Source organism: Mustelus asterias, chromosome 7 (genome assembly GCF_964213995.1).
Source record: "Mustelus asterias chromosome 7, sMusAst1.hap1.1, whole genome shotgun sequence".
Classification (NCBI taxonomy): domain Eukaryota; kingdom Metazoa; phylum Chordata; class Chondrichthyes; order Carcharhiniformes; family Triakidae; genus Mustelus; species Mustelus asterias.
This window is the reverse complement of record NC_135807.1, coordinates 86,885,963-86,913,575: the sequence shown is the minus strand read 5'-3', so window position 1 is coordinate 86,913,575 and position 27,613 is coordinate 86,885,963. Positions and strand designations below refer to the sequence as shown.

The 27,613-nt window shown below is 40.2% G+C and overlaps 1 protein-coding gene across 2 annotated transcripts in view; it reads right to left on the bottom strand.

Annotated features, from left to right (window-relative positions):
- Window positions 1-154: 154 nt before the first annotated feature.
- Window positions 155-27,613, bottom strand: part of mib1 (MIB E3 ubiquitin protein ligase 1) — a 161,194-nt gene continuing 133,735 nt past the window's right edge. The window contains exons 16-21 of one of the 2 annotated variants that reach the window (XM_078216432.1): window positions 20,097-20,278; window positions 18,353-18,545; window positions 17,648-17,726; window positions 12,796-12,909; window positions 5,805-5,905; window positions 155-3,972 (exon numbers count right to left, since the gene is read on the bottom strand). In XM_078216432.1, coding sequence (XP_078072558.1) covers window positions 3,832-3,972; window positions 5,805-5,905; window positions 12,796-12,909; window positions 17,648-17,726; window positions 18,353-18,545; window positions 20,097-20,278 — 810 coding nt within the window. In that variant the 3' untranslated portion in view covers window positions 155-3,831. The remainder of the gene's footprint in view (window positions 3,973-5,804; window positions 5,906-12,795; window positions 12,910-17,647; window positions 17,727-18,352; window positions 18,546-20,096; window positions 20,279-27,613) is intronic. The other variant, XM_078216433.1, reaches the window with a different exon arrangement.

Here is a 27,613-nt window from a genome sequence, read left to right as displayed (position 1 = left end):
ACCCACATTCTTCCTGCAGGTTTAGCTGAACACTGAGACCACTTACAGATTCTGCACAAGTGATAATGGGGCAGTGCTGGTCATGCCTGTGTTTAGTTTGAAAGGTTTGCTTTATTCCCTTAGATTTTAAATCATTTCAGTCAAATTACCCAAAGAATATAAATGAGTCTTTATTTCTATAGCTTTGACTTGGTTGTGCAATTTGCAATGACAATGCACAATACTGCTGCATTCAGACACTATACAGCATAACAAAAGATGAGCAGACAATTTGGTCAGCAATCATCCCCTTTAATGGGCAAGTTCTCAGACTTTGCCCCAGAAACGTAAGGAGTACTAAGAGTTAAAAGGGGATAATTTTCCATTTAAAACAAAAGACAAAGGCAACAAAATATTTATCTCAAAAAGGGGACAATTTCCCATTTAAAACGAAAGACAAAGGCAATAAAACATTCATCCCAATAGGTAGGGGTAAGCTGAATTCAAAATGTCCACTTATCCATTAGTAACCAGCATTTTAATGACAAAATATGAAGTGATTTGATAAATCAAAAGAACTTCCAATTCAATTAGCACAAACATTATAAAAACTTCATTGTATAATTATAAGCAACCCTACTTACTACTACATTATAATGAACAGCCAGCAAGTTAAAAATGACTTACCAACTTTACACACAGGTTTATTCTATCATCAGAGTAAAGTAATGTAACTTGATATTAGTGCAAGAGACTTAGTGTCGGAGAATAAGCACCCAACAGGAAAAGTACTATGTCATTGGCTATTAAAGCAAAGTACTAAATAAATAAGATAAATACAAGGCAGCTAATCTTGTTCTACAGCCAGTTTCATGGTAGATGAATCATCCACACGAAAAGCAAAGCAAACTCAAAATTAATACAAAACTTATAGTTACAAAATTAGTCTAAATTTGCACCAATGTGATGGGTTCCTATTGCAAGTAAAAGGGACATAGCAAAAGCTGGGATTGCCTTCTTTACTCTGTCCTTGTCCTTTTTCTCCTTCCCCTGACTGCAGACATATCTTTAGGCTCAACAGAATTATGGATGATGGGCTTTTTTCCCACTCCAGCTTTCAAAGGGATTCAAATAGTGTGGATGATACTTGAAATGCTGCCAACAATAGTTAATACAGAATTGTAGTCAGCTAATAAGAGGCAATTTATGCCTATCACAGATTATAAGAATGTTGATATTTTCTTGTCTTCAGGTTACCAAGCAGAGCCAAGAGTTTAGAACGGGCATCTGAAATCATTAATTTTAATTAAGAAATGAAATATGACAAGAAATATTATTGTACAAATTCTCTTGTTACCATTAACTCAATTTCCAACTGATATTTTACATTAATTAGTACAATATTCAACCATTTTATTGTACTACTGTAAAACAATTAAGAGGTTGCATTAAAGTACTATCCAGAAAAAATTAAATTAAAGCACAAGAAAATCAATATCATGCAAGTTTCTAAATTCTTAGATACCACAATATAAAAGTTTAAACATTAGTAAGACAAGACGACATATCCAGGCTTTAAGTAGAATGGACAAAACTTCATCTTGCATTTCAGGAATCACAACATTGATAAGCTCTGCAATCTGGTGCTAAGCATTCAGTGGCCATTTAGAATTGTTATGGTAGTTGGAAGAAGCTTTTGATTTCAAAATAAATTCAAGAATACGAGCAAAGTTATCAATGTGAGCTCTATGTCATGATCTGTGAGAGCCAAACTAAGGAAGTTTGCAACTCCAGAGACTTAAAAATAGAAATTATAGCAGTTTTACATATAAATGCCAGCTTATTTAATTGTCAGTAGCTTCTAATTCTGTTGCAGAACCTTTTCCTGATCACTTGCCCCAACGTGCATAGCTTTTCCTGCCAGTTGCCATTTCAGTTCAAAATTGCTCCATTCCATATAAATGAAGGGTGGAAGCCGACTGTGTTGAATCTCCAAAATTTTTCATTTCAGCAATTAAGAGATGATAACCAAGCCACACGAATCCAATAAATCAAATATATCAATGCCTACAATGTGGTTATTGCAACAATGCATTGTCGAAAGATAAAATCCAGTTGGTTTGGAGCCAAAATGTACAAATGGCGTTAGGAAATCAAATACAAAACAAGTCAAGGAAGTGTGGACATGAGTTATCCATCCCGACTACATTTCATAAGTCTATTCCTACATGTTTAAAAAATTTATTTCTTCTTTAAAAATCATAGAGCCACAGTGTATTAACTACACAAAGATGTTTTGTGATTAATATTCATCACTGTTTGAGCAGCCTAGTGGTGCAAATATATTGTATAAGATGCATTACACCACTGACGGGACTTGGAATACAAACTACAATTCTACATTGAGCTCCTGATTTTAGTCAGGTTAAGTGGAGGCGTTGATGAACACAGACATGTACCAAAATCCTGTAAATAAGTCAAAAATCAAAATAGCTTTATGATGAAAATATATGCATGATTAGAATCGAAACAGTGTTAATGCATCTGAGCATGCAAAAATAAATGGCATTAAATGCCTCCAGAAATTAGCAGTATAATTTAGTATCGACATTGACTTATAGATTTCAAATTAGTTCCTGTTAGGTCAGAGCACATACTCCACCCACCGCCACAACCAGGCATGGGGATAGAATGGCGGAGGGGGCCCTGGGTAAGTTACTCTGTCAGAGTCGGTGCAGATTCAATGGGCCGAATGGCCTCTTCTGCACTGTAGGGATTCTATCTTAAACTCTGGCTAGCAAATTTTCAACCCATTTCAATAAACCTCAAACCTATTTTCTTGCCTCTGCAGCACACCATTGCATGCTCTCACTTTGTTTACTGATTTGAAATTCAATTCAAAGAACCATTACTTTAACATCTGTCCCAAACTTTGATAAATGCCAACTTAGTGACCCAAGCCAAGAAGCTACTAAAGCTAGGTATTCTAACATAACTGATCATATTCCTTTGGAGGACAATCTACAAAATGCTTTGGAAACACAAATCAAGGTATTTTTTATCATGGATGTCAGTTTTGTGGTAAAATTGATGTGAATACGGTCATATTAAAATTCCATAGCACGTACAAAGTCCAGGTTAACTGTTTAAAATTTCCCACACTATACAGGATAGCACCCAGTTAATTTTCTGAAGTATTATTCAGCTTAAGCAACACATTTGAACACCTGTGTGGAACAGAAGATAATAAAATGATGAACTGAATTGGTGAATTCTGAATTATAAAGCCAATTTGCCATATGTGTTACAACCGAGATGCTGAACTTTACCAGCATGTATAAGTAAGTGATTAACAGAAGAAAATTAGTCTTGGCTGATGAGATCTGAATTGTAATAAATACACTGTACTAAGCCCTTGAACTACAGAAAAGTAAGCAAATAAGGCTGAACAAAAATGTATTTGAAAACTGAAGTGAAATTTCAGAAAGTGAGGCATTACTTTTGATGTTGGTAGTTAGCAAGACCTTACTTAATGCCTTTGTGTTTTAACCAAAGAGGCCTCCATCTGCCATAGGAATGCAATCAGGTGCATCAGGAGCTAAGCTTAGAGTTGGTGGAATCTTTTCAAAGCAGGTCTCATCAATAAAGGTTCTTGATGACTGCTGATGAAGAACTATGCATATAAATTTAAGATCGTCCATATTACAACATTATGACATGGGAAAGACTCTAGTTTAGGATCCAAGTGTTATTGCCCAAAACAGAAAAGAACTACCCAAAATAATTTATTTGCAAATATGATACAGGTGTGGTTGTTGGAGTGCTCTGCTTCGTATTCAAACAATACTTGGTTTAATACAGGAGAATCCTGCGTTCTATGGCTTTGCGGCAAATAGGGCATTCACTCATTCGATCACCACAAAGCTGACATGTCCCATGTCCGCAGAGGAAGATCATGTTCTTCAAGCGATCCAAACATACAGGACACATAGTCTGAAACAGAAAATACAGAATTACTAATGACTACCTAGACTTCAGAGTATAAATACCTTGTGAGTAATTTGACATAACATTACTTTGGCAGTTTGGTCTTGTACAACATCCCATTCATTGATACCTATTTGGGTTATACCAAAGTGATTGTGCACAACAGGAATTCTGTTGCATATGTGAAAAAGTTCTAACTACAAAGGTTGAATGAGGTATTCACCCAAGTATATTGAACTATTAAGTAGTTCAAAAATATGAAATGCTTCTCAGAGGCAAGATGTATGCAGCAAACCAAGCTAATCTTATGCCATTTTTAGCCAAACTAACTGAACGTTTGCCAAAAATATCTGGGCAGAAATTACTCAACGATGGGACTATGGTAAAAAGGGACAATATTACTTTACATTATAAAGGCTTAAAGAGCCTTAATGAAATAGGGGGCATGCAGCAATCATATCAGAGATGTGAATTAAAGAGGCTTCTTACATTGCTCTAGGTTCACATTTTCTCAGAACTGCATATCTCTGTACATTTGGTGGTGGTGATTTCAATTCTAATACGTTCACATGATTGCAGTTGAAATATTCTGGAGAAATGCTTAAGCACATACAGTTACATAACTAGTGGCCTTTTACTAACTCATTAGATCAGCTACAGCTTCAATTTTACATTTATTTTAAAATGTTTCAATATCAAACTTGGCTATTTCTTCTTATCAACTCAGGATGACCTATGCAGATATTTGCCACCATCCTCGAGAATCTCCCAACTAAGTTCGAGAGAAATCCACATAGGGAAAGTTTCTCTTTGCCCTAACTGGGATAGATACTTTCAAGCGCAGAGCTAGGCATACAGCCTGTTTAGTTAGTTATTTCAGGTGCAGGATAGCAACAGATATATTCTGGAGACTTCTCATATTGTTAGAATTTAACAAGTTAATCTGACACATCATCTCACACTGGTAAGTTGTCTTTTTTTATTCATTCATGGGATGTGGGCTTCACCAGTAAAGTGACCATTTATTGTCCATCTGTAATTATCCTTCAGGTGGTGGTGGTGAGTGCCTTCTTGAACCATTGCATTCCATGTGGTGTAGGTACACCCCCAGTGACGTTAGGGAGGAAGTTCTAGGATTTTGACCCAGTGACAGTGAAGAAACAGCAATATATTTCAAAGTCAGAATGGTGAGGCCACTGCTCATCCAGTTCAGACTATGCTATCATTGAGGCACTGGCTTGCTGGGTTATGTGGTCCCCGTTGACAAAATTATCTCCATCCAAATACTACTTATGAGTTAGAATAGGTGGGTGAAACATCAAGTATCCTGGTATCGTTGGTTAATAAATGATTGCATAATACACAGGAGTACTGACCCAAATCTAATCTTCTATTGCCAAAGGTGTCATCTCGGAGCCAGAGACCTCAACCTCTTTCATTTGTTAAGTTCTTAGTTTGGTAACATACGATTAGTGATCACAGGTTTCAGTCCTTGCAAGGCAGATAGCAGTTACAAGAAACTCTTCATGAGCAGCAAACAAAATAGTGCAATGTACTCGATCACATGACCACTATATGAACACACCGAGTGGTGTTTCCACCAGTTGGAACTACAGATCTTCGTGTTAATTTCCCAAACCATATTCATGACACTCCCTTGGCCTTATCAGCAATTGTAATTTTGTAAGTCAAATCTCTGCCAGGCGGAGGGTGGGTGGGCAGAGCACAGGCAGGTGGGCAGAGGGCACGTGCAAGAGAGATCGTAGTTACCACCTATCTCAAGTGTTTGCTTTCCGTTAAGTTCTCCAAGCATCGTTTCATCTTCAGCAGTATTTTACCTGTTCCTTGATATCCTGTAACTGTTGCTGGAGCTTCTGCACATCTGCATTGACGTTTGTATTGTCCTTGTCTCGTTGAAGGGGAGTAATGTTTCCACTACCTGCAAAAGAAGTAAACTTTTGCTCTAAGATTTTCAACATGACTTTTCAATGGTTTAACACCCAAGGAAACATGACTGCCAATGATCAAATCAAATATTATCTACAAAAAAATAATTTGGTTAAAACATAAATACTAAAATGAGACTTCTTCATCTAGTTATATATAATCTCACAATATAATTTCTCAAACTTCATCCAACTATGTTTATATAGATTTCCCTTAAAAAGTATACCATGCTATTCATTTTCACCTGCATGCTGTTTAGAAAGGTCTTCGGTCATGGATTTAAAGACACTCATTGCCTCATCTCATCTCCCAGTACTCAAATGATGAGTCCTTCAGTTCATTCCCTACCACTTGTTCAATTCACATACTAACGTGGTAATGGTCCCGTTAGACCAGTATCGAACTGCAAGTGTTCCTCTCTTTGCTCTCAAGATTCTTGAACTCCCATTTCTTCCCTAATGGCCCAACTAAATTTCCATATCTCCAATACAGGATTATAAAAATCCTTCATTAACTCAATTTTTCCCTTTTGCATCTGTTGGCTGGCACCCAACTCTTCCAATAGAATGCTGCTTGAACCAAGGTGGTCAATTGGCTTGCTAATATTTGAGAAGTGGGAATCTGCTAGCCAATGGGTTATATATTGTAGTTGAAAACAGGTCCATTATTGCTGATGACTCTCAGCGTCTCACAGGTGCCCAATTATGAGCCAGCATTAACCTATCCTACTGCAGGTAGTGGCAATGTCAAATGATGTGATGGGCAGTGTCTCAGATGAGAGAAGGTGTTTGGGATTCCACAAGAGTCGTTATAGAAGTCAGACCACCAATGCTGTTATGGGCAGGCAAATCTGCGGTGGGTAGATTGGCGAGGGTGGGTTCAGGTAGGGTACAACCTCGTGTCTGTTCTCCCACCACCCGCAAGCCTAATCTGGTGGTTGTGACCAATAAGATTCAGCCAGTAATGTGTGGTTCCCATATTTGATGATGGACATTGAAAAAGCCCCACATGGAGTACAGTGTGTGTCTTGCTACCCTTGGTGCTTTGTCCATGAAAAGAAAACTCGGAGAGCAGTATATAATAATCAGCACAAGCTTTCCTTTCCCAATGTGAAGCAATCAGACATCACTGGATCCAGAGTCAATACTGAGTCTTTCAAGGACACAAACCTAGCTCACACTAACCCAAGCCGCATACTGCTGTGCCCCATCTCTTGGGGATTCGTTCTGCCAGTAAAATAAATGTACCTAGGGGTGATGTCGAATGAGTCCTGGACATTATCTCCAAATCACATTTAGCAGTCAATTAATAAGTCATGCTGTCACTTGACAAGTCTGCAGGACAGCTGACCCAAATTTGGAGCCAGTACCAGATTATTAGTCAGGGAGACTCTGCAGGGCTGATGTGCCTTTGTCCCATCCTGATTCAGTACCAAGCTGCAGCTCACAGTTTGGTTTTATTCATACTTTTTAAACTGAGCATGGAGTTATACACCAGTCTGAATTCTACCATATCCACAATCTCCATTTTTATGTCCTCTAAGCACGATTTTCAATCTGTTACATTGTGCCCAAAGATGGGCGGGTTAGGTGGATTGGCCATGCTAAAACTGCCCCTTAGTGTCAGGGGGACTAGCCAAGATAAATGCATGGGATTATAGGGAGATGGCCTGGGTGGGATTGTGGTCGGTGCAGACTCGATGGGCCGAATGGCCTCCTTCTGAACTGTAGGATTCTATGATTCTATGAATAGTTTTGTACAATGTGCTCACAATAAACCGCTTGAATTTTGTAAAGATATTTACTGTTGAACAGAAATTAATTGGGACTGGGCATAATGTCAGGTTCTGGGGTGAAAACATCTAATAAGCAGATCATAGAATCACAGAAACCCTACAATGCAGAAAGAGGCCATTTGGCCCCAGAATAACATTTTAAAATACACCATAGTTTTGATAGCTAACATATTTATAAATCTAGCAAAATATCACAAGAAGTCTTCCAAAATAAATTTAATGGAATAGCAATTAAGTGATTTAAAACTTTCATCTGCCAAAATTATTTCCATTTAGAGAGCATGCTAAAGTACTAGGTCTTCTTCTATAGCAAAGTGACTGGAAAATTGAAGACAAGTTGTGACTATGTCAGATGTAACGAGCAATAGCAGTTGGACAGCTTAGGATAAAAACTATTGGGTACTTTAAAAGGATACTTTTATGCATAAGGTGGAATGACATCAGAGAGATATATGATTATTTTTAATGGAGACTGATGGAAATTAAAAAATCAGAACTCTACTACTACAGATGCAACATCACATGACAAGAACTCAGCTGGAGAGGGGAAAAAAATCTCAGTTCAGTATAGAAAACTGACTGTTCGGTGAGACATTTTACTATGATTAAGGTACTATATAAATGCAAGGTGTAGTTACTGTTGTTGAATCAGAGGTGACACTGGAGTGAAGAGATGCCAACAACTTGTGCTTATATATTGACGCATTTCAAAGCAGCTTAACTGTACAATGGTGTCTGGTCAATAAGTAGTTAAACAAGATCATAAAATCTATGGTTTAAAGTTTATTTATTCGTGTCAAAGTAGGTTTACATTAACATTGCAATGAAATTACTGTGAAAATCCCCTAGTCGCCACACTCTGGCGCCTGTTCGGGTACACTGAGGGAGAATTTAGACACGGGGAGGATGTGCAACCTCTATACAGACAGTGACCCAAGCCACGAATTAAACACAGGTCCCTGACGCTATGAGGCAGCAGTGCTAACCACTGTGCCACTGTATGGGGAATAAATCCAGGAACAATGGAAAAGCCTGGAAAATGAGATTAAACTGCAATGCACACTACATGGTATATCATCCAGTTCTTGACAAAAGTAGCACTCGTTTGTAATTTGTGACAATAACAGTACTAAGGCTGGAAGCACCAATTCATGTGGAATGAGAGAAAGCACAAGTGCAATTTTCACAAGGCGTATATGAGTACAGTGCAGATTGCAATGTTAAGCAATTATTATTGAACATCATTTACTTATCAGATTATTTGAAAGCTACCCACGTGGTAGAAAATTACTTTAAGTTGTCTCTAGTAGAGTGGAGTATATAATTGATAACCATTTTAATATATAGGTCCCATTATGATTCAAACTCTACTAATGTGCAGACACAGCAGACGCATTTTAAAATACTGTACTACAGCATATTTCTAAATGATTACTGACATCTAGTGGTTGTCATAGGGGGGTGCACCAAAACGTTTTCAAATTACTGGGTGCAGAGTAGTCCACACCAGGAGTTTATGTCAGATTACCTTATCGTAAAGAGGCACGTTACACAGCCTGTTTGATTTCCATCCATTCAAGATTACATTATTCTGAAGGGCGTACCTGGCATCCATTGTGCTACAGCTTGAGCATAAAAACAGAAAATCTTGGATTCTTCCAGCAAAAAGGTTATAGCATATTTTGCTCTGTGTGAGTAGATTCAAGATTTAACCTGCAGCTGTAACATTATAATACAGAATCAAGGCTAAGGGGGAGGGGGAATTTAAAAAATCAGCCATGGTTCCCATTCTCAGCTGCCAACAACAGACCTTGAAAGATCATGTACATTTCTAAATGATGGTTCAGTACAGGTTAAATTGAGTTCTGACGTCACTAGAATTGAAGAACCCACTGACAGACTCAAACAGGGGTGTCAAACCTCAGGAAAGGAGGAAAAACATTATTTTGAAGAAAGCCTGGTAGTACGGTCCTAATATATGCATAATACAAGTTATTCCTTCTACGTTACAGAGCAGATTCTATGTTTAAAAGTAAACGTAAAGCCACCCTAGTCCTGACATCAAAACTGATGGTGATTTAACCCAAAAATCACCACACCTCAGGCGAGGGGCAAGGTTGGGAAGGCAGGCCTTCATGAATAACTTCAGCCGGTACAGGAATTGAACCCATGCCATGGCAACAAAGAACAGTACAGCACAGGAAACAGGCCATTCGGCCCTCCAAGCCTGTGCTGCTCCTTGGTCCAACTAGACCAATCGTTTGTATCCCTCCATTCCAAGGCTGCTCATGTGACTATCCAGGTAAGTCTTAAACGATGTCAGCGTGTCTGCCTCCACCACCCTACTTGGCAGCGCATTCCAGGCCCCCACCACCCTCTGTGTAAAAAACATCCCTCTAATATCTGAGTTATACTTCGCCCCTCTCACCTTGAGCCTGTGACCCCTTGTGATCGTCACTTCTGATCTGGGAAAAAGCTTCCCACCGTTCACCCTATCTATCCCCTTCATAATCTTGTACACCTCTATTAGATCTCCCCTCATTCTCCGTCTTTCCAGGGACAACAACCCCAGTTTACCCAATCTCTCCTCATAGCTAAGACCCTCCATACCAGGCAACATCCTGATAAACCTTCTCTGCACTCTCTCTAACGCCACCACGTCCTTCTGGTAGTGCGGCGACCAGAACTGGACACAGTACTCCAAAAGTGGCCTAACCAACGTTCCATATAGCTGCATCATCAGACTCCAGCTTTTATACTCTATACCCCGTCCTATAAAGGCAAGCATACCATATGCCTTCTTCACCACCTTCTCCATCTGTGTTGCCAGCTTCAAGGATTTTTGGACTTGCACACCTAGGTCCCTCTGTTTCTATACTCTTGATGACTCTGCCATTTATTGTATAACTCCTCCCTACATTATTTCTTCCAAAATGCATCACTTCGCATTTATCTGGATTAAATTTCATCTGCCACCTCTCCGCCCAATTTTCCAGCCTATATCCTGCTGTATTGCCCAACAATGCTCATCGCTATCTGCAAGTCCAGCATTCTTCGTATCATCCGCAAACTTGCTGATAACACCAGTTACACCTTCTTCCAAATCATTTATATATATCACAAATAGCAGAGGTCCCAGTACAGAGCCCTGCGGAACACCACTGGTCACAGACCTCCAGCCGGAAAAAGACCCTTCGACCGCTATCCTCTGTCTCCTATGGCCAAGCCAGTTCTCCACCCATCTAGCCACTTCATCTTGTATCCCATGAGCCTTAACCTTCTTAACCAACTGCCATGTGGGACTTTGTCAACTGCCTTACTGAAATCCATATAGACGACATCCACAGCCCTTCCTTCGTCAACCGATTTTGTCACTTCCTCAAAAAACTCCACCAAATTTGTAAGGCACGACCTCCCTCTTACAAAACCATGCTGTCTGTCACTAATGAGATTGTTCCGTTCTAAATGCACATACATCCTGTCTCTAAGAATCCTCTCCAATAACTTCTCTACCACGGACGTCAAGCTCACCGGCCTATAATTTCCCGGGTTATCCCTGCTACCCTTCTTAAACAACAGGACCACATTCGCTATCCTCCAATCCTCAGGGACCTCACCTGTGTCCAAAGAAGCGACAAAGATTTCCGTCAGAGGCCCAGCCATTTCATCTCTCGTCTCCCGAGCAGTCTAGGATAGATGCCATCAGGCCCTGGGGCTTTGTCAGTTTTAATGTTCCCTAAAAAATCCAACACTTCCTCCCTTGTAATGGAGATTTTCTCTAACGGGTCAATACCTCCCTCCGAGACACTCCCGGTTAACACATCCCTCTCCTTCGTGAATACCGATGCAAAGTATTCATTCAGGATCTCCCCTATTCCCTTGGGTTCTAAGTATAACTCCCCTCCTTTGTCCCGAGAGGTCCAATTTTCTCCCTGACAACTCTTTTGTTCCTAATGTATGAATAGAATGCCTTCGGATTCTCCTTAATCCTGCCTGCCAAGAACATCTCGTCACCTCTTTTTGCCCTTCTAACTCCCCGTTTGAGTTCTTTTCTACTCTCTCGGTATTCCTCCAGAGCTCCATCTGTTTTCTGTTGCCTGGACTTAACGTACACCTCCCTTTTCATTTTAATCAGATCCTCAATTTCCCTGTTTATCCACGGCTCTCGAATCCTACCTTTCCTTTTTACAGGCACATGCCTATCCTGCAGCCTTATCAATTGTTCCTTAAAAGACTCCCAAATGCCAGACGCGGACTTACCCTCGAACATCCTCTCCCAATCAACGTCCACCAATTCCTGCCTAATCCGGCTATAGTTAGCCTTCCCCCAATTTAGCACCCTGCCCATAGGACAGCACTCATCCTTGTCCATTACTATCCTAAAGTTAACAGAGTTGTGGTCACTATTTGCTACATGTTCCCCAACCAAAACTTTGACGACCTGACCGGGCTCATTCCCCAGAACTAGGTCCAGTATAGCCCCCTCTCTAGTCGGGCTATCTACATACTGTTCCAAAGAACCTTCCAGTATGCATTTTACAAATTCCTCCCCATCCGGAACCCCAGCTCGAAGCACTTTCCAGTCTATACCAGGGAAATTAAAGTCCCCCACTACAACAACCCTATTTTTTCTGCACCTATCCAGAATCTCCTGACATATCCTTTCCTCCACTTCCCGTGGGCTCTGCATCACAAATCAGCTGTCCAATCAACTGAGCTAGACCAACCCCCATTTAAAAGTAGCATTCGATCAGTCACAAGGCATTTTTATCGGTTATAACTTGGCAGAAAATCTTTTTTTTTTAATGATTTGGCAATCCCTTTCACTTGACTATATTGTGTATTCAAATCAGCCAATTCCAGTCTTGCATTCTTGCTGTTGCAAAAAATATCAATTCTACTTTTCTAAACTGGGCTTGGTTTTTTCACCATTTGATAACACAGTAACCACTCACTCACACATTAATACAGAATGTCACACAAGTGAAAATGGGATTAATTGTACAAATTAAGAAAAAAATCTGGAATTAAATGCAATGAAAATCATAAGAAAATTAAAAAATGAATCATGGTAAGAAGTCACTCACTAAGATCATCATTGGAATCTTCCGTACCTTTTCCACCACAACACATGATAAAAGGCACTCTTCGCTCCACTATAGCTCGGCACTGTACACACTTTTTCATTAGACTTGCACAATCTGAAAATATTTGAAAAGAATAGTTGTGTTTACATTGAGCTTTTGACAACTGCAAGACTTCCCAAAGTGATTCACAGCTGGTAGTCATTGTTGTAATGTAATAAGTGAGGCAGTCAATTTGTGAACAGTAAAGTCCGACAAACAGCAATATTTTAATGACCAGATAACATGTTTTTGTGATGTTGAATGGAGGATAAATATTGACAAAGACATAAGATTTCCAGGACCATCAGCTCCGCGTTGGAAATCGACACGGAGCTGATTTAAATATTAGAATAAGCATTTAAATCCCATCACGGGCCCGGGACTGAAGTCTCCCCCATCCCAGCCAGGAATGGTTCTCTCTAAAGTGGTTTACAACAGCTCCCCGCTAATTGGGTGCTGGCGGCCCGACCCCACTAGAGTGAAGGGAGGCCATGGAGGGCCCCCCAGGAGGTCAGGGATAAGGGGGCTGCCCCCAGGGCATTGCTAACCTGGCACTGCCAGCCTGCCCCCCAACACTGCCCAAAAGGGGCAAAGTGATAATGCCCATGGGGCACCTTGGCACTGCCTACTGGGCATCGGGAAGTGCCAAAAGGGTGGGGGTCCCACTGGCATTCTGCAATCAGGATCAGTGGCAGAGGAAGGGAAGGGGCTAAACAGGGCTGGTCCGGAGACGTATGGGAGGCCAGCGATCAGGGTGGGGTGGGGTGTGGCTCTGTTAGCCAGAATGCGGGGTCGCAGGGCTGGCCGGCGATCGGGAAGTCGGCAGTGCAGGGCTACTGTGCATGCGACGATCTCCGCTCTGACGGATGGGTGCATGCGCAGTGGCCCGCTCAGCACTATGCTCCCGGCCTCTTCAGCGGGAATAGGCCCCGCACACAGATTTTCAGCGTGAATCTTCCTGAGGCATTCGGCAGTGCAGAGTGTGGGAGATTCATTTTGAAAATCCTGCTAAAAATAACAGCGGGAGTTACTCTAGATGTTACACAAATTTGGCACTTATAATTTTTTTGGGAGAATCCTGGCCAACACTTCTAATAGTGCAGCTCCCCCTCAGTACTGCACTGGAGTGATGGCCTAGATTGTTATGCTCATGTTCTGGGATGGAACCTTAACACACAATCTTTTGAGTTAACTGAGCCATGGCTAGCAATATATATGTATATAACTTGTTTTCTTTCATGGGATGTGGGCATCACTGGTAAGGCCACAATTTGTTGTCCATCCCTAACTACCTGTGAGTATGTGGTGATCAGCCATCTCTTGAACATCTGCAGTCTAATCCTGCAGGTGCAGTGTTGTTAGGAAGAGATTTCCAGGATTTTGACTCAACTACATTCAAGGAATGGTGATACAGTTCCAATTCAGGGTGCTCTGTGGTTTGGAGGGGAACTTGTATATATGTCCTTCAAGGTGATAGAAGTTGAGGATATGAAGGGTACTGTTGAACGAGCCCTGGTGAGTTGCTGCAGTGCATCGTATATAGCATGCACAGCTGCCAATGTGCATCAGTAGTGGAGGGAATGCGTGAAAGTTGAAGACGGTGGATAGGATGTCAATCAAGTAGGCTACTTTGTCCTGGATGGTGTCACTCATCCAGGCAAGTGGTGAGTATTCCACCACATTTCTGACTTATGTTTTGTAGATGGTGGACAGGCTTTGGGAAGTCAGGAGGCGAGTTATCAGCCTCAGAATTCCCAGCGCCTGACCTTTATAAATTATGAAAAGAACAACTCTCAGTGTCTGTGTGAAGATATGTTAATCCTGGGGGGGATGGAATCTGAATAAAGTGGATAAATGGATCATTATATTTAAAACTGTACTGCTAAAAAATAATGATGACCAACGATTAAGAAATAATTTACAAGTTTAATTTTTTTGAATTCAGCTGAATATTTATTAATCCCAAATTTATTACCCATCACTTGCGTTTCAACAGCATTTTTCAAAGTGCTTTCAGGAAACAAATGAGCTTCTGTCAATAAATACTAACATTATTCTAAAGGATTTATCAATGAAAGACTGGACAGTTGGGGGAGAAGTGAGGGAGAATGGCTATCAGGACTGATGTGGGGGTCAGGGAAGTGGTCTTGCTCCACATGAAGACAGATTTTAAATAAAAATAGAAACGGTTGGGTTTACTCAGCAGCTCAAACATCACAGATGGAGCAGAAACAGATCTCCAGGCCAATTCGGAGTTTTATTTCTATTTTTAATTTCAGATTTTCATCTCCACAGTATCTTGCTTTTGCGATATTTTAAAAATAACGTTTGAAACAAATTTTGGCTGCAGAGTCAGTCAGGCACAGATTTCCCAAGTGCTCCTTAAACAGTTGCAAGGCCCCAAATTAATACTTGTGAGTGACATAACAGCATTCAGATTCATGCTTGTGAAGCCTAAACATTAGGCCTGTCAAAGGCCAGTGCATACTGGGTGTGGGCAGTCCAAGTGAAAAGTCAAACAGGGATAAAAGGAGTTAAAAGTTTAAACCATGGAATCAAAGCTAGTCACATTGGACCACATGAGCAATTACCATGGAACCTTGGGACTACACAATATTTAAATCCATGTTCCCGTTAATCACATGTGTTTCAGGAAGATGATACTAGGAGATTTTGTCATTCTGCTTCAGGATTTACCTACCAATTAAATTTAAGAAAATTCCAGACCCACAATATGTGGGCGGCACAGTAGCACAGTGGTTAGCACTGCTGCTTCACAGCTCCAGGGACCTGGGTTCAATTCCCGGCTTGGGTCACTGTCTGTGTGGAGTTTGCACATTCTCCTCGTGTCTGCGTGGGTTTCCTCCGGGTGCTCCGGTTTCCTCCCACAGTCCAAAGATGTGCGGGCTAGGTTGATTGGCCATGCTAAAATTTCCCCTTAGTGTCCTGAGATGCGTATGTTAGAGGGATTAGTGGGTAAATATGTAGGGATATGGGGATAGGGCCTGGATGGGATTGTGGTCGGTGCAGACTCGATGGGCCAAATGTCCTCTTTCTGCACTGTAGGGTTTCTATGATTCTATGAATATTCAGGATGTGGAGATGCCGGCGTTGGACTGGGGTGGGCACAGTAAGAAGTCTCACAACGCCAGGTTAAAGTCCAACAGGTTTATTTGGAATCACGAACTTTCAGAGCGCTGCTCCTTCCTCACTCACCTGAGGAAAGGAGCAGTGCTCCGAAAGCTCGTGAGACTTTAACCTAGCGTTGTGAGACTTCTTACTTTGCACAATATTCAGGTGAAGGGCAATGAAATAAAACAAAAACAACTGAGTGCTGAGTTTTGTGAATCAGATTGCTTGCAGCTACAGCTTAGAGAGCAAGTCAAATGGTCCAAACAGCATAGAAATTCCAAAATATTAACAGTTTTATGCTGCATATCAACTTGGAAGCAAATTACATTCGGGTACATCAGACACTCTTCAGTAACTAGCTTTGAAAGTCTGGTGACAATAGGACTTTAATTTAGAACGTACAAACATACACACTAAATTGTAGCAGAAGTGGGCCATTCAGCCCCTCAAGCCTGCTCTGCCATTCAATATATACATGGCTGCGTTGTATGTTTTGAGTTCCACTTTCCCATCTACTCTGGATAATCTTTCCGTCCCTTGCTTATTTGCCCTATGCCAATTTGCACGTGGCTCAGATAATAATTCAGTGGTTATTATCTCTGAGGTTCTGCTTCTTAATTTGGTAACACTGATTATGCAGAAACACATCTTTGTGGTTGGGAAGGTAACGTTTGGAGAGAGCCAACTTAATGGCTCTCCAAATGTTTTTGTCTAGCCTGCTACCATGCTGAATAAAACATTATTTTGGAATTTACATGTGCAAAGTCATAGTAGATCAAGTACAATTCCCTAGCAATTTAGCTATGTGTACAATTATGAAAAAAAGTAAGTTTAAGAGTTTATCCTTCTCTAGAGTTAAAACTAAGCTAGGCAGTTTGGGCAGAGGTGAGTTGTCCCTTCCTGTGTTCATATTTTCCAAGTGCTAGAGTTTCTATCATACCAGAACTTGTCAAATTCCAAGTGGCTCTTGCTTTTACTCATTTATCCTATTTATATCGCAAATATCTTTTTGTTTACATTTTAATCCCTGGCTCAGGTTACGGCAGTGTGATTGTTTCTGATCCTGCTCCTCAAGGTTGGACTTGGTTAGGATGTTACGGTCAGGGCTAGAATGAGGGCATTTTCGAGTTTTGGGTTAGGGTCCAGGGTAAGATTAATGAAATGTTTTAGAGGAGGAATAGTTTGGAGCTTTGGTTTAGGGTCTGGGTCTAGGCTCAGGATGGTCGGGATCGGGACAAGTGCTTGAAAAGTTAAGGGATTTGGGTTAGTTTAAGTATTGGTACTAAATGTAAAATAAACTAGAAAGTCAGGGAAAAAAAACTTACTTCCCTCTGAACCCAATGGCTCACTTTTATCAAATTTATTGCAACAAAAATGATTTTAAAAAATATTAACTATAAAACATTTTATTTGGATTGTTGACTAGAGTAAAATTTAGCCTGCATCCATGCAATATTTACATTATTCTGCTAATGTGCACTGAAATAGTAACACAAACATCAGCACACAACAGTTCCAGAAGTTAAGTGTATGTAGTGATCACATCTCAGATTTTTTTTTGAGAGTTGAAACTTCAGTGAAAGGGTAAAAGTTTTCCAGATATTAGTAAGTTTACATTCACAGAAGTAAATATTAGAAAATGTCAATTCAAAGCATTATGAATTAAATTCACTGCACTCACTCTCACAGGCGCACATATGACCACAAGGCTGAAAAAGCACTGCTGCCTTCTTGTCAGAACATACTACGCATTCCTCAATCTGTGGGTAATCAAACACACTTCTTGTTAGTCCGAAAATAAAAAAAAGGCAATTCCTTTATTATGCTTCAGGTCAAAACAATGCAGTATAAAGTCTTGTAACTTCTAATCAGATTGTAATAAAGCTAACGTTTGTATCAAAATGTAGGTCAGGAAAAGAATGTAAAATGTGACGGTTCATAATCTCGTGTTCATGCAATAAAAAATTAAAAGGACAATTAGGTGTAAAAGTATGTACACCTACAAAATGTAGATCAGATTAATAAAAAAAATGACAATTCAAGTTGTGTAACACACTAAACCACCAAGATCTGGGTTGTCCCTGCATACTCAATACAACCAAATTTTAACTTGATTCATGTCAATGGAAAGAAAATATGAATTGGTGAGATGGAGGGGGAGAACAGCAAATAGCCAAATCAGATTAAGGGAAATAAAATATGGATTGGGGAGATGAAGAGTGAAGACAGAATATAGCAAGTGTGTATGTGTATAGGAAAAGATGGTTAAACACAGAGCAGGACTTCATAATTTTAACACCATTACAAAATTCGAGGGTCCAGGAATATGTAATTGAGAAAGGGGAGGGGGGAAAAACACAGCCCTCAAAATGTATTTTTGTTTTACCTTTGTTCGAGACTGAACCTGGTCTTTACAGATGAGGCATTTTTTAACACGCGGTGAACAGAGAGAACAAGTCGCAATGTGTCCACAAGGTCCAAACAAAGTGTCGCGTTTCATGTCTGAACAAACCATGCATTCTTCCAAAGTTTCTGTGTCATTGTTAATCATAGAAGGGCTCCGTGATCCCACCTGTCCACTGGAATAAGGAAAGCATCTATTTAACACACCAATTATAATTGACTCAGCTTCCTGGTGAGATCAAATATGAAAATCAAATCCTAAAATTCATGTCAACTTGAGCACAAAAGGATAGGGTAGGTGCTGCTCAACAATCCTTCAAAGCATTAATGGCCCACCTCCCAGCCCCCACTCTTCTGAAGATATTGGTCGTTAGATCATATTTGCCCTTGGGTACTTTGTCAAGTGATTTTTATTTATTTGTGAACCTTGATATGTACACTTCCAATGGATAGTAACCTGCAGTGTTCCCTCTTTGCTGCACAGGAGAATATTCCCTGTACAGCACGTACAGGCCAAGCACAAGCAACATTTTCCGTTATGCTGCACACATGCGCAGCTGCACTTTAATTTTAAAGGAAACTCGCAGTGCAACAGGCCCTAACAGCAGCAAACTGAAGTTAGAGGGAAAATCAGATGGTTAATTTTCCACTCTCCATCTGAGGGGAACAAACAGCAACAGTAACACTACCATTGCCTTCTGAAATTAGCTAATTCAGCACAGAGCAGAAATCAAATGTGGGACCTTTCTGGTCTGTATAGTTCAACAGGTCACTGCATCAACCCACTAAGCCTACTTCTTTCAAAAATATTAAGCGTACACAAAATCACTAACTTCTTATCCAAGCCTTTTCTAAGGATGTACGAATTGTCGCTGAGATATCAGAAAATGCTACATGTTAGGAATTTAAAAAGCATTTGAAATGCGATCTTCAACTTGTGCTGTCGTGGCATCTGACACTGGTGCTCAAACATATTTGCCATACTTATGCAGTGAACATATTTACAAGAAAAATACCCTGTATATTCCTGCACAATATGGAAACATAGAAAATATGACAAGTCATCTATTCAGCCCGCTCCACAATTCAACATGACCATAGCTGATCCTCGATCTCTTACTCCAGCACCCTCTCCATACCCCTTGAAACCTTTAGCATCTAGAAATCTATTTCCCTCCTAAATATAATCAGTGGCTTAACCTCCACAGCCTTCTGCAGAGCATTTCACAGTTTCATCACCATCTGACTGAAGAGGTTCCTCCTCATCTCAGGCCAGAATGGCCTACCCTATATCCTCAATCTGTGATCCCTTGTTCTAGAACTACAAACATAAACATTTGTCCCATCACTCCTCCATGGCAGAGCACCCAAATACATTAATTATTTGCACCAAGGAGATGCTTCTATGGGTTTCATTATATTTAATATATGGATGCATCCACAAAAATCAAATCAAATTTCATCAGTGTACAAAGGGAACAACCTTGCAACATCTGTACAAGTCATTATCTTTATTACTGAGCACTTGACCCACTACCACCCAATAAGTTTAATGGCTTTTCTAATTCATTGAACATTACCATACGTTTGCTACAATAAAAATGATAAAATAGCTCATTTCTTTTTAAATTAAGTTTCACGACTATTTAAAACTACTACACAGTATGACAACAAAATGAATTTACTCTGCAACATCAAATATGCCTAACAAATGTTGGTATACAAACCTGACTTTCTCCTTGTGGCATTTTGCAAGGACCTTACAGAGGTTTGGATCAGGGCAAAGATCAAGTGGCGACTGTCCTTTCTTGTTGCGAATAGCAAGATCTGCTCCATTTGCGGCTAGGAAACAAGCAATAGAAGCAGCACTCTTCTTATCCGCTCCTTGTGTCCCAAGGCCCATCAGTAACTGAGGAAGAAGGAAAAGATTACGAGTTTTCACAAAACATACCTCTATGATCAAAGTGCTAAATGTTTGGAAGCATCTTAAAAAGCTGAAGACAAAAAAAAATTTCCAATAACATTTGCAGAATTATTATTTTTAAAAGAGTAAACTGAAGATGTATCCAATTTTGCCTTGCATTATACATAAATGAATTTACTTGGACAAATGTGGATATTTAAGCAAAGCCTGCACGGACTGGTCAAAGGCAAATTGGATTTAAGTAATATGACTAAGTTTTTGTTGCAGTGAGAGGGTTCATAAACATATGCAATTAAAGTGATGTACAGAGGCTTCCAAAGGGTGCTAGATAAAATGGCACCCAACAGGGTCACCAGCAAAGTTTAAACCTATGGACTAAAAGGGGCCATGACACCATGGACACAAAATTGACTAAGTGATAAGAAAGAGTAGCAGTGAACAACGTGCTGCTCAGGTTGGAAGAAGGTATAAAGCAGAATTCCCCAGAGATTGGTACCAGGACACCTGCTTTTTTTGAACTGAATTAACAATCCAGACTTGTGTGTAGAAAGCAAAGTTTGCAGATGACACAAAACTTGCGTTGTGAGGAGCATAGTGATAGACTCCAAGAGGACATACAGAGGCTGGTGGAATGGGCAGATATGTGGCAGATGAAACTTAATGCAGATGAATGTGCAGTGATACATTTTGAAGAATCAGGAAAGGCAATGCAAACCAAAGAATACAATCTTATAGCAGTTGCAGGAAACGAGGGATCTGGGGATGAACACGCAGGGCAGGCTGAGAAAACTGAGAGACAGATGGGATTCTGGGCTTAATAAATAGAGACAGAGTACAAAAGCAAGGAAGTTATGTGAAGCTTTATAAAACATTGGCTGGTCTCAACTGGAGTAGTGTCCCCAATTCTGGATACCATATTTTAGGAAAGATATGAAGGCATGGTGACAATGCAGAAAAGATTTTTTACAAAAATGGTTCCAAGGCTGCGACACCTCAATCAAAGGAGGTTAGTGAAGCTGATGTTGTCCTCTTTGGAGGTTGAGTGAAGGTTTGATAGAGGTGTTCAAAATCATGGAGGTCTGGACAGAGTAGGAAGGAAGAAACTGTTCCATTGGTGGAACCCAGACATACACAGCCCAGACATTCTCTCTTCCATCGGGAAAACGATACAAAAGTCTGAGGGTACGTACCAACCGACTTAAGAACAGCTTCTTCCCTGCTGCCAGCAGACTTTTGAATGGACCTATCTTGCATTAAGTTGATCTTTCTCTATACCCTAGCCATGACTGTAGCACTACATTCTGCATCGCTCCTTTCCTTCTCTATGAACGGTATGCTTTGTCCATATAGCGCGCAAGAAACAATACTTTTCACTGTATGTTAATACATGTGACAATAATAAATCAAATCAAAATTAAATCAAATGGTCAAGAACTACTGGATTAGCAAAACAACCAAAAGCACCATGAGAAGAAGAGCTGATCCCACCACAAAGCCTTTCCTTCAAAAGAAAATGCTGGGCTTGAATTCCTGTTATTAAATAAGATAACCTTAAAAGGCATCCTAGTGGAAGAACAGCATAGGCAAAGAAAATGGATCATAAGTTAGCAGCCTTGCTAATGAAACAGTCATTGTACATTAAAAAACAGTAGGTAAGTCACAACATTTCATTTTAAAATGCTTTGCAAACTTCGGCATCAACTTGGTGCTAGTAAAAATGCCATTATAAAACTGTTCATATGTATCTGCAACTGGAGGTAGTGCTATGATAGGGGATTTTTAAAACATTAATATCGATGTTTATTGTAGCGTACTCAGACAAATTAAATTTGACACCAAGTTGAAGGGAGAGACGTTAGGCCAGTTAACGAAAAATCTTGATGAAGAAATTGATTATAAGCAGCAGCTCAAAGAGGTGGAGAGGCAGACAGGCTTATGGTGGGAACTCCAGAGTTTAGGTCTCAGACAGTTGAAGACAGTGTCATCAATGATGGGATGCAAAAATATATACTTCTCACGAAAGGCAAAGCAACAAATCAAACCCTTTTTGTGTCACACAGCAGTTGCTTCACATACAGATTAGCTGAGAACATTTCCAGACTATTTCAAGTGTGGAGTTCATCCTCTTGCATTTTCTTTAGGTAATTTAATCCTCACTTAAAGTTAACATGAGGGGAAATTTATAAAATTGTTCTGTTGGCATGGAGCTTTGAAAGTTGGGAGTGCTCCAATAGCATCAAAAAAGGCACACAGATTTAACGAGGAACAAGTTCTACTCATTGATTCAGCAATTGAAATATTTCAGAGAAATTCAGCTCATCCATAAATCTCCTACCTTGCAATAAGTCCCACTTGCCCATCAGCCCTGTGCTTGCTAGCCTACACTGCCCCCTGGTCCCCCACAGCTTCAAGTTTAAAGTTTGCAACTTCTATTTAAATCCCTTCATGGTCTTATCCCATCCTACTTCTGGAATCATTTCTAGACATGCAACCCTCTGAGAATTCATTTGTTTCCCCAATTCTACGACCTCTCGTGCAGCTCAAAGTATCATCAGTTGTCCAGGATCCTAAAAACTCTGCAATCAGCAACAGCTGGCGAAACCACTCTGACTCGCCACCCCATTCTCTCTTTAAGACCCTCCACAAAATCCATTTCCTCGACCAGGCTTCGAGTCCCCCACACTGATCTTTTTTGACCAAGTGATGACTCATGTTTGATTACATATTTGTGAAGCACTTTCAGAGTACTTTACTGCACAGATGGCCCAATATAAATGTAAGTTGTAGTCGCTGAATTTTACTTTCAAGTTTTTTTTTCTGTTGATCTAACTTGTCTTCATTGTAGGATGAAGAACCAATGGTGGGAGGACAAGGCTGCAGAGCTTCAGGAAGTGCTGATGAGGACAAGCTGAAGGATCTCCATGAAGGTCTCCTATCTATGGCTCCAAAACCAAAAGTACAACACCCATCCTCTCAGCAGATGGCAATCAGCTCCTAACAAACAAGCATGAGATCCTCTCTTGTTGGACAGAGCATGTAACAATATCCTGAGCCAAGAATCCACAGTGTGCAAGAATCCACACCACTGAATCACGTCCACAACATGCATTCTGGATGAGCTTGCTGATGTATCACAAGCCCATAAAGCAAACGCCTGCCAGCAAGTCTCTGGGAGTTGATGGTATTCCCTCTGAAACATTCAAGTATGGAGAAGCTCAGAGTTAGAAAACTTACTTGCCTCTTCTGTTTAATCTTGAACCAGGGCGTTGTGGCCCAAGGTTACAAGGATATATCCATAACTCACCCGTACTTTCCCTGTGAAGGGAAGCATGTCCAAACGTGGCAGTCAGCATGGTATTTCATTTATTTCTACAGCCGGATAAACGCTGGCAAGGGCTTGTCTCAACAGGATTGTCACTCATCCGGCGGACCAGGCATACCCAGAATCACAATGTGGCTTTTGTGCTCGACAAAAAACAGTCAACATGTTCTTTGTAATGCATCAAATTCAAGAAAAATCCCACAAACAGAACACGGGCCTCTACATAGTCTACCTAACCATGGCCTTCAACACAGTAAACCATGAAGAGGAGTGGAACATGCTGCACAAATACGGCTGCCCTGAAATGATGATCAGGGCCATCCGCCGATTTCATGATGGCCAATGTGACGCAGGATGGTACCTTTCCTGTCTCCAAATGGCACCAAGCAAGGCTGCATAATGACTCGAGTTCTGCTTGTACTTTTCAGCCACGCTCTCACATGCACTCAAAGATCTCAGCATATGAGTGCACTCTCAGTTCAGGACATACTGGCAACTTCTTCAATTTGCAAAGGTTCAAGCCTCGCACAAACATCACAGAACAGCTACTGAGTGAATTCTTGTCCGTCGATGACTGTATTCTTATAGCAGACACCCCAGAGGACATCCAGTTGCTTGTTCTCTGCTTTGCTCAAACCTCAGAACACTGTAGCCTCCCAATAAATTTGGAAAAGACAGATGTGTACCAACCTGCTCTTGGCCACAAATTCTAAAACTCCATAGTAACAATCAACAATACACCCCTTAACTCAGTTCAGAAATTCTGTTATCTTGAGTATCCTCTCCAAAACCAGGTTGATGATGGAATTGCCAAGCACCTGGCAAAAGCAGGCTCAGCATTTGGCACACTGACCCACAATCTTTGGAGAGAGCATGGAATTCCTCTCAAAATAAAGATCAAAGCCCATCAGTCGGTTATCACATCACTCCCTATGGCTACCGGCATCACATAAGGCAATTAGATTCATTCCACCTGTGCTGCTGAAGACTTATCTGCAATATCAAATGGCAGGTCAAAATCTGAAACAAAGTTCTTGCAAGGTGCTGATATTGAGAGCACGTTCACCAGAGATCAGCTTCATTGGGTTGAACATGTGACTCATATGGAGGATTCATTCAAACCAAAGTTGGTATTCTATAGCCAGCTGGGCACAGAAATCCACACTCAGATACGAAACATTCTGAAAACCAATCTCAGAACCAGTAAGTTGGACCCTACAAAATAGGGGGGAAAAAAAACAGCCCTGGAGGATCCAAATGGAAAAGTATCCGTCGTTAAGCAACATCTGAGGAGAACAGAGTCAGCTCCCTACAGAACAAGCAAGTGCATCGTCGTCCAACCCTCCAGTGAGTTCTCATATATGAGACGGCACCAACCTAGATGATGAACAACTGGTCTCCTTACTGAACTCTCATCCATCATGGATGTAGCACTTACAATCACTTGACGAAATGTTGAGAGCTTCAAAGCTCTTGAAAAATTATTTCATTTTCAGTTGTTATAGTTGCAAAGAAACAGAAGGATTGAGTGTTTCTTTAAGTTGTCAACAAAAGAAAAAACTAATGAGAACTCAAATAAAAATGTAAAGTTGCATTAAGATAAAAATGCAGTCACCTTTTCAATAAAATTAAAAGTATTTAGAAAACTGAAATCATTGTTAAACTAAGATTTTCTTTAAATATATGTACATTTTGGCAAAGAGCTCCACAGACTGTCTTTTCCAGTGACATAGTTCATTCACTAATAAGTATATTACAAAGAAGAAATGTGCTTATCAAAGCTTTTTTATCATTTTAAATCTTTAAACATAATTCAGGAGACTCTATAAATCTCCGTCGCTGTGTCTGCTATTTTGGATTTATGCTAATTTGGAGATGCAGCAGCTGTGTTTTCTCACCCACTATCCTGATCCTTGTTCCACCACTTTTCTGTTGATGCACAGTCTGGGTCAATCGCAATAGACTAATTTCAAAACTGAAATTTGGCACGACACGTACCCTCAATATGAACCAAAATCATAATTTTTGTGTGCATAACTCTAAATAAATGGTAACAGAAAAACTGTCAAACAATATTATAACCACTGAAAACTTTTTAAAAAATCATATTGATCCTTCAAAATTGGACAACTGAGTGACCTTGTTAACTTTACACAAACTCCAAAAAATAATTTGCATTGACTTGTTTCATGACTGCTTTAATTCCAACAAAATGGATACGAAAATAAATGGCCAATGGCAAGTAACAAGCTTCTAAAGTTTGCTTTACATAATTGAGCAATTATAACTTCAAGCAAACTAAAAGCAAGCAATAGATTTTCACAATGCTTTCCCAGAGAAATAAAGTCATTTAAAATCTAAAAAATCTTAACACAAGTTTATCTCAGTTTGCCTCCCAGACTATGTCGAGGAAAATTCTTATTTCCATGGATTGGACTAGAGTATCGTCGTAAGCAGAGACACAAGAAGTATTCATAATAATTTACCAAATACTATTGTAAGCAGGAATTATGCCAAAGGATGGAATGCAATGGTGATCTCAAAGCCTTGCAGCTACAAGCCCTTTGCTGTTTATAAACATCAATTTATGGCACTTCCCAATATGGCTTCTGATAATCCAACAGAAAGCATATATTGCATTCTCCACTATCCACCTATCTTTCCATTTGGATTTCTACAGCCTGCTGGACTCATTGAATTCAACAACTTCATACCATAATCTCTGTTCCCATTTTGTTTCCTTTCTCTTTTCAAGTTTCTGTTTTGGTCTTGCTTTTCCTTTGCCTTTGAACAGCAGCTGTTCACCATTGTGCCATTCACACCTCCTCTAGACATCTTTTGTTTCTTTACTTGTTTCAGTGCACCACCAACTCCTTTGCCATTTAATCTCTCCTGTCTTGCACCCCATCAAAGACCTTCACTTTTTATTCCTTTTACACCCACCCTTCACTTGCTTCAAATCTACAACATTTTTAACAAACTTGATGAAAGGTCATCATCCTGAATGAAACATGAACTCCATGGATGCTGTATGTTTCCAGCATAGTTTGTTTTTATTCAAGGGAATGCAAACCACGTTTATGCAACCTACCCTTGTAATTTAAGTTCTGATGAATCTGAACTGTATCAACTCCAAGTCAATACACATTTCCTGTACAGCAGTGACCAAAGTGAACATAGTATTCCAGATGTGGTCTGACCAAAGCTGTGTACAAATGAAGCTCCTTCCTTCTTGTTTGGTCCATCCCTCCAATGTACAACACGCACATAGTCCACCTGCATGTCCTCATAATCCAAGGGCTATGAATGTCCATTTAATAACTTCCATTAAACAATATTGTTCTCTTCCACCCTCAAAATGGTCCATACAGAACATCTTCTCCATTATAGCAGTCTGTTACAGACAGAGATGGGAGAAAAAGTGAAACCCATTGCTCCTTTTCTTCCCTGTCCGTAATCAGTGTTTTTTTGGTAAAGAAGCTGTATGTGTATTTCACAACTCTCGAGTAAGTGGCAATTTTGAATATCAGCAGCAGGCTTTCATGGGTTTAATTAAAGATGATCATTTATTCATCCCTGAAGTCTAAATGCTACATCACTCATTCACACACACTCACTCGAGAAAGATACACTTCAAGAAGATATTGCACTTTTACCAATTACAAAACAAGTTCATAGGTCACATGTTTGGCTTGTCTTAGGAAATAGCAGGCATTGCAGGTGGTCAGAGGCTTTTTCACTCCAAAAGACTCCAGGTGGCTTTAATAGCTGGGGTCCTATGTCAACATTATTGGTGATTCCCTCAAAGAGCTAGATTTTTCAACAGGTCACCAAGCTGGTTCCTTGTGGTTTTCTTACCAGGGGGTCAGGATCCTGTACTGATGGACTTGAAAAGGAATCAGGTATTGGTGGGGGCCACCTCCTTTTAAGACATTGCAGTTTCCAGGTTTTAAAAGCATATATGTTACTATCTTGTTCCACGACTGCTGCTGGTCTGC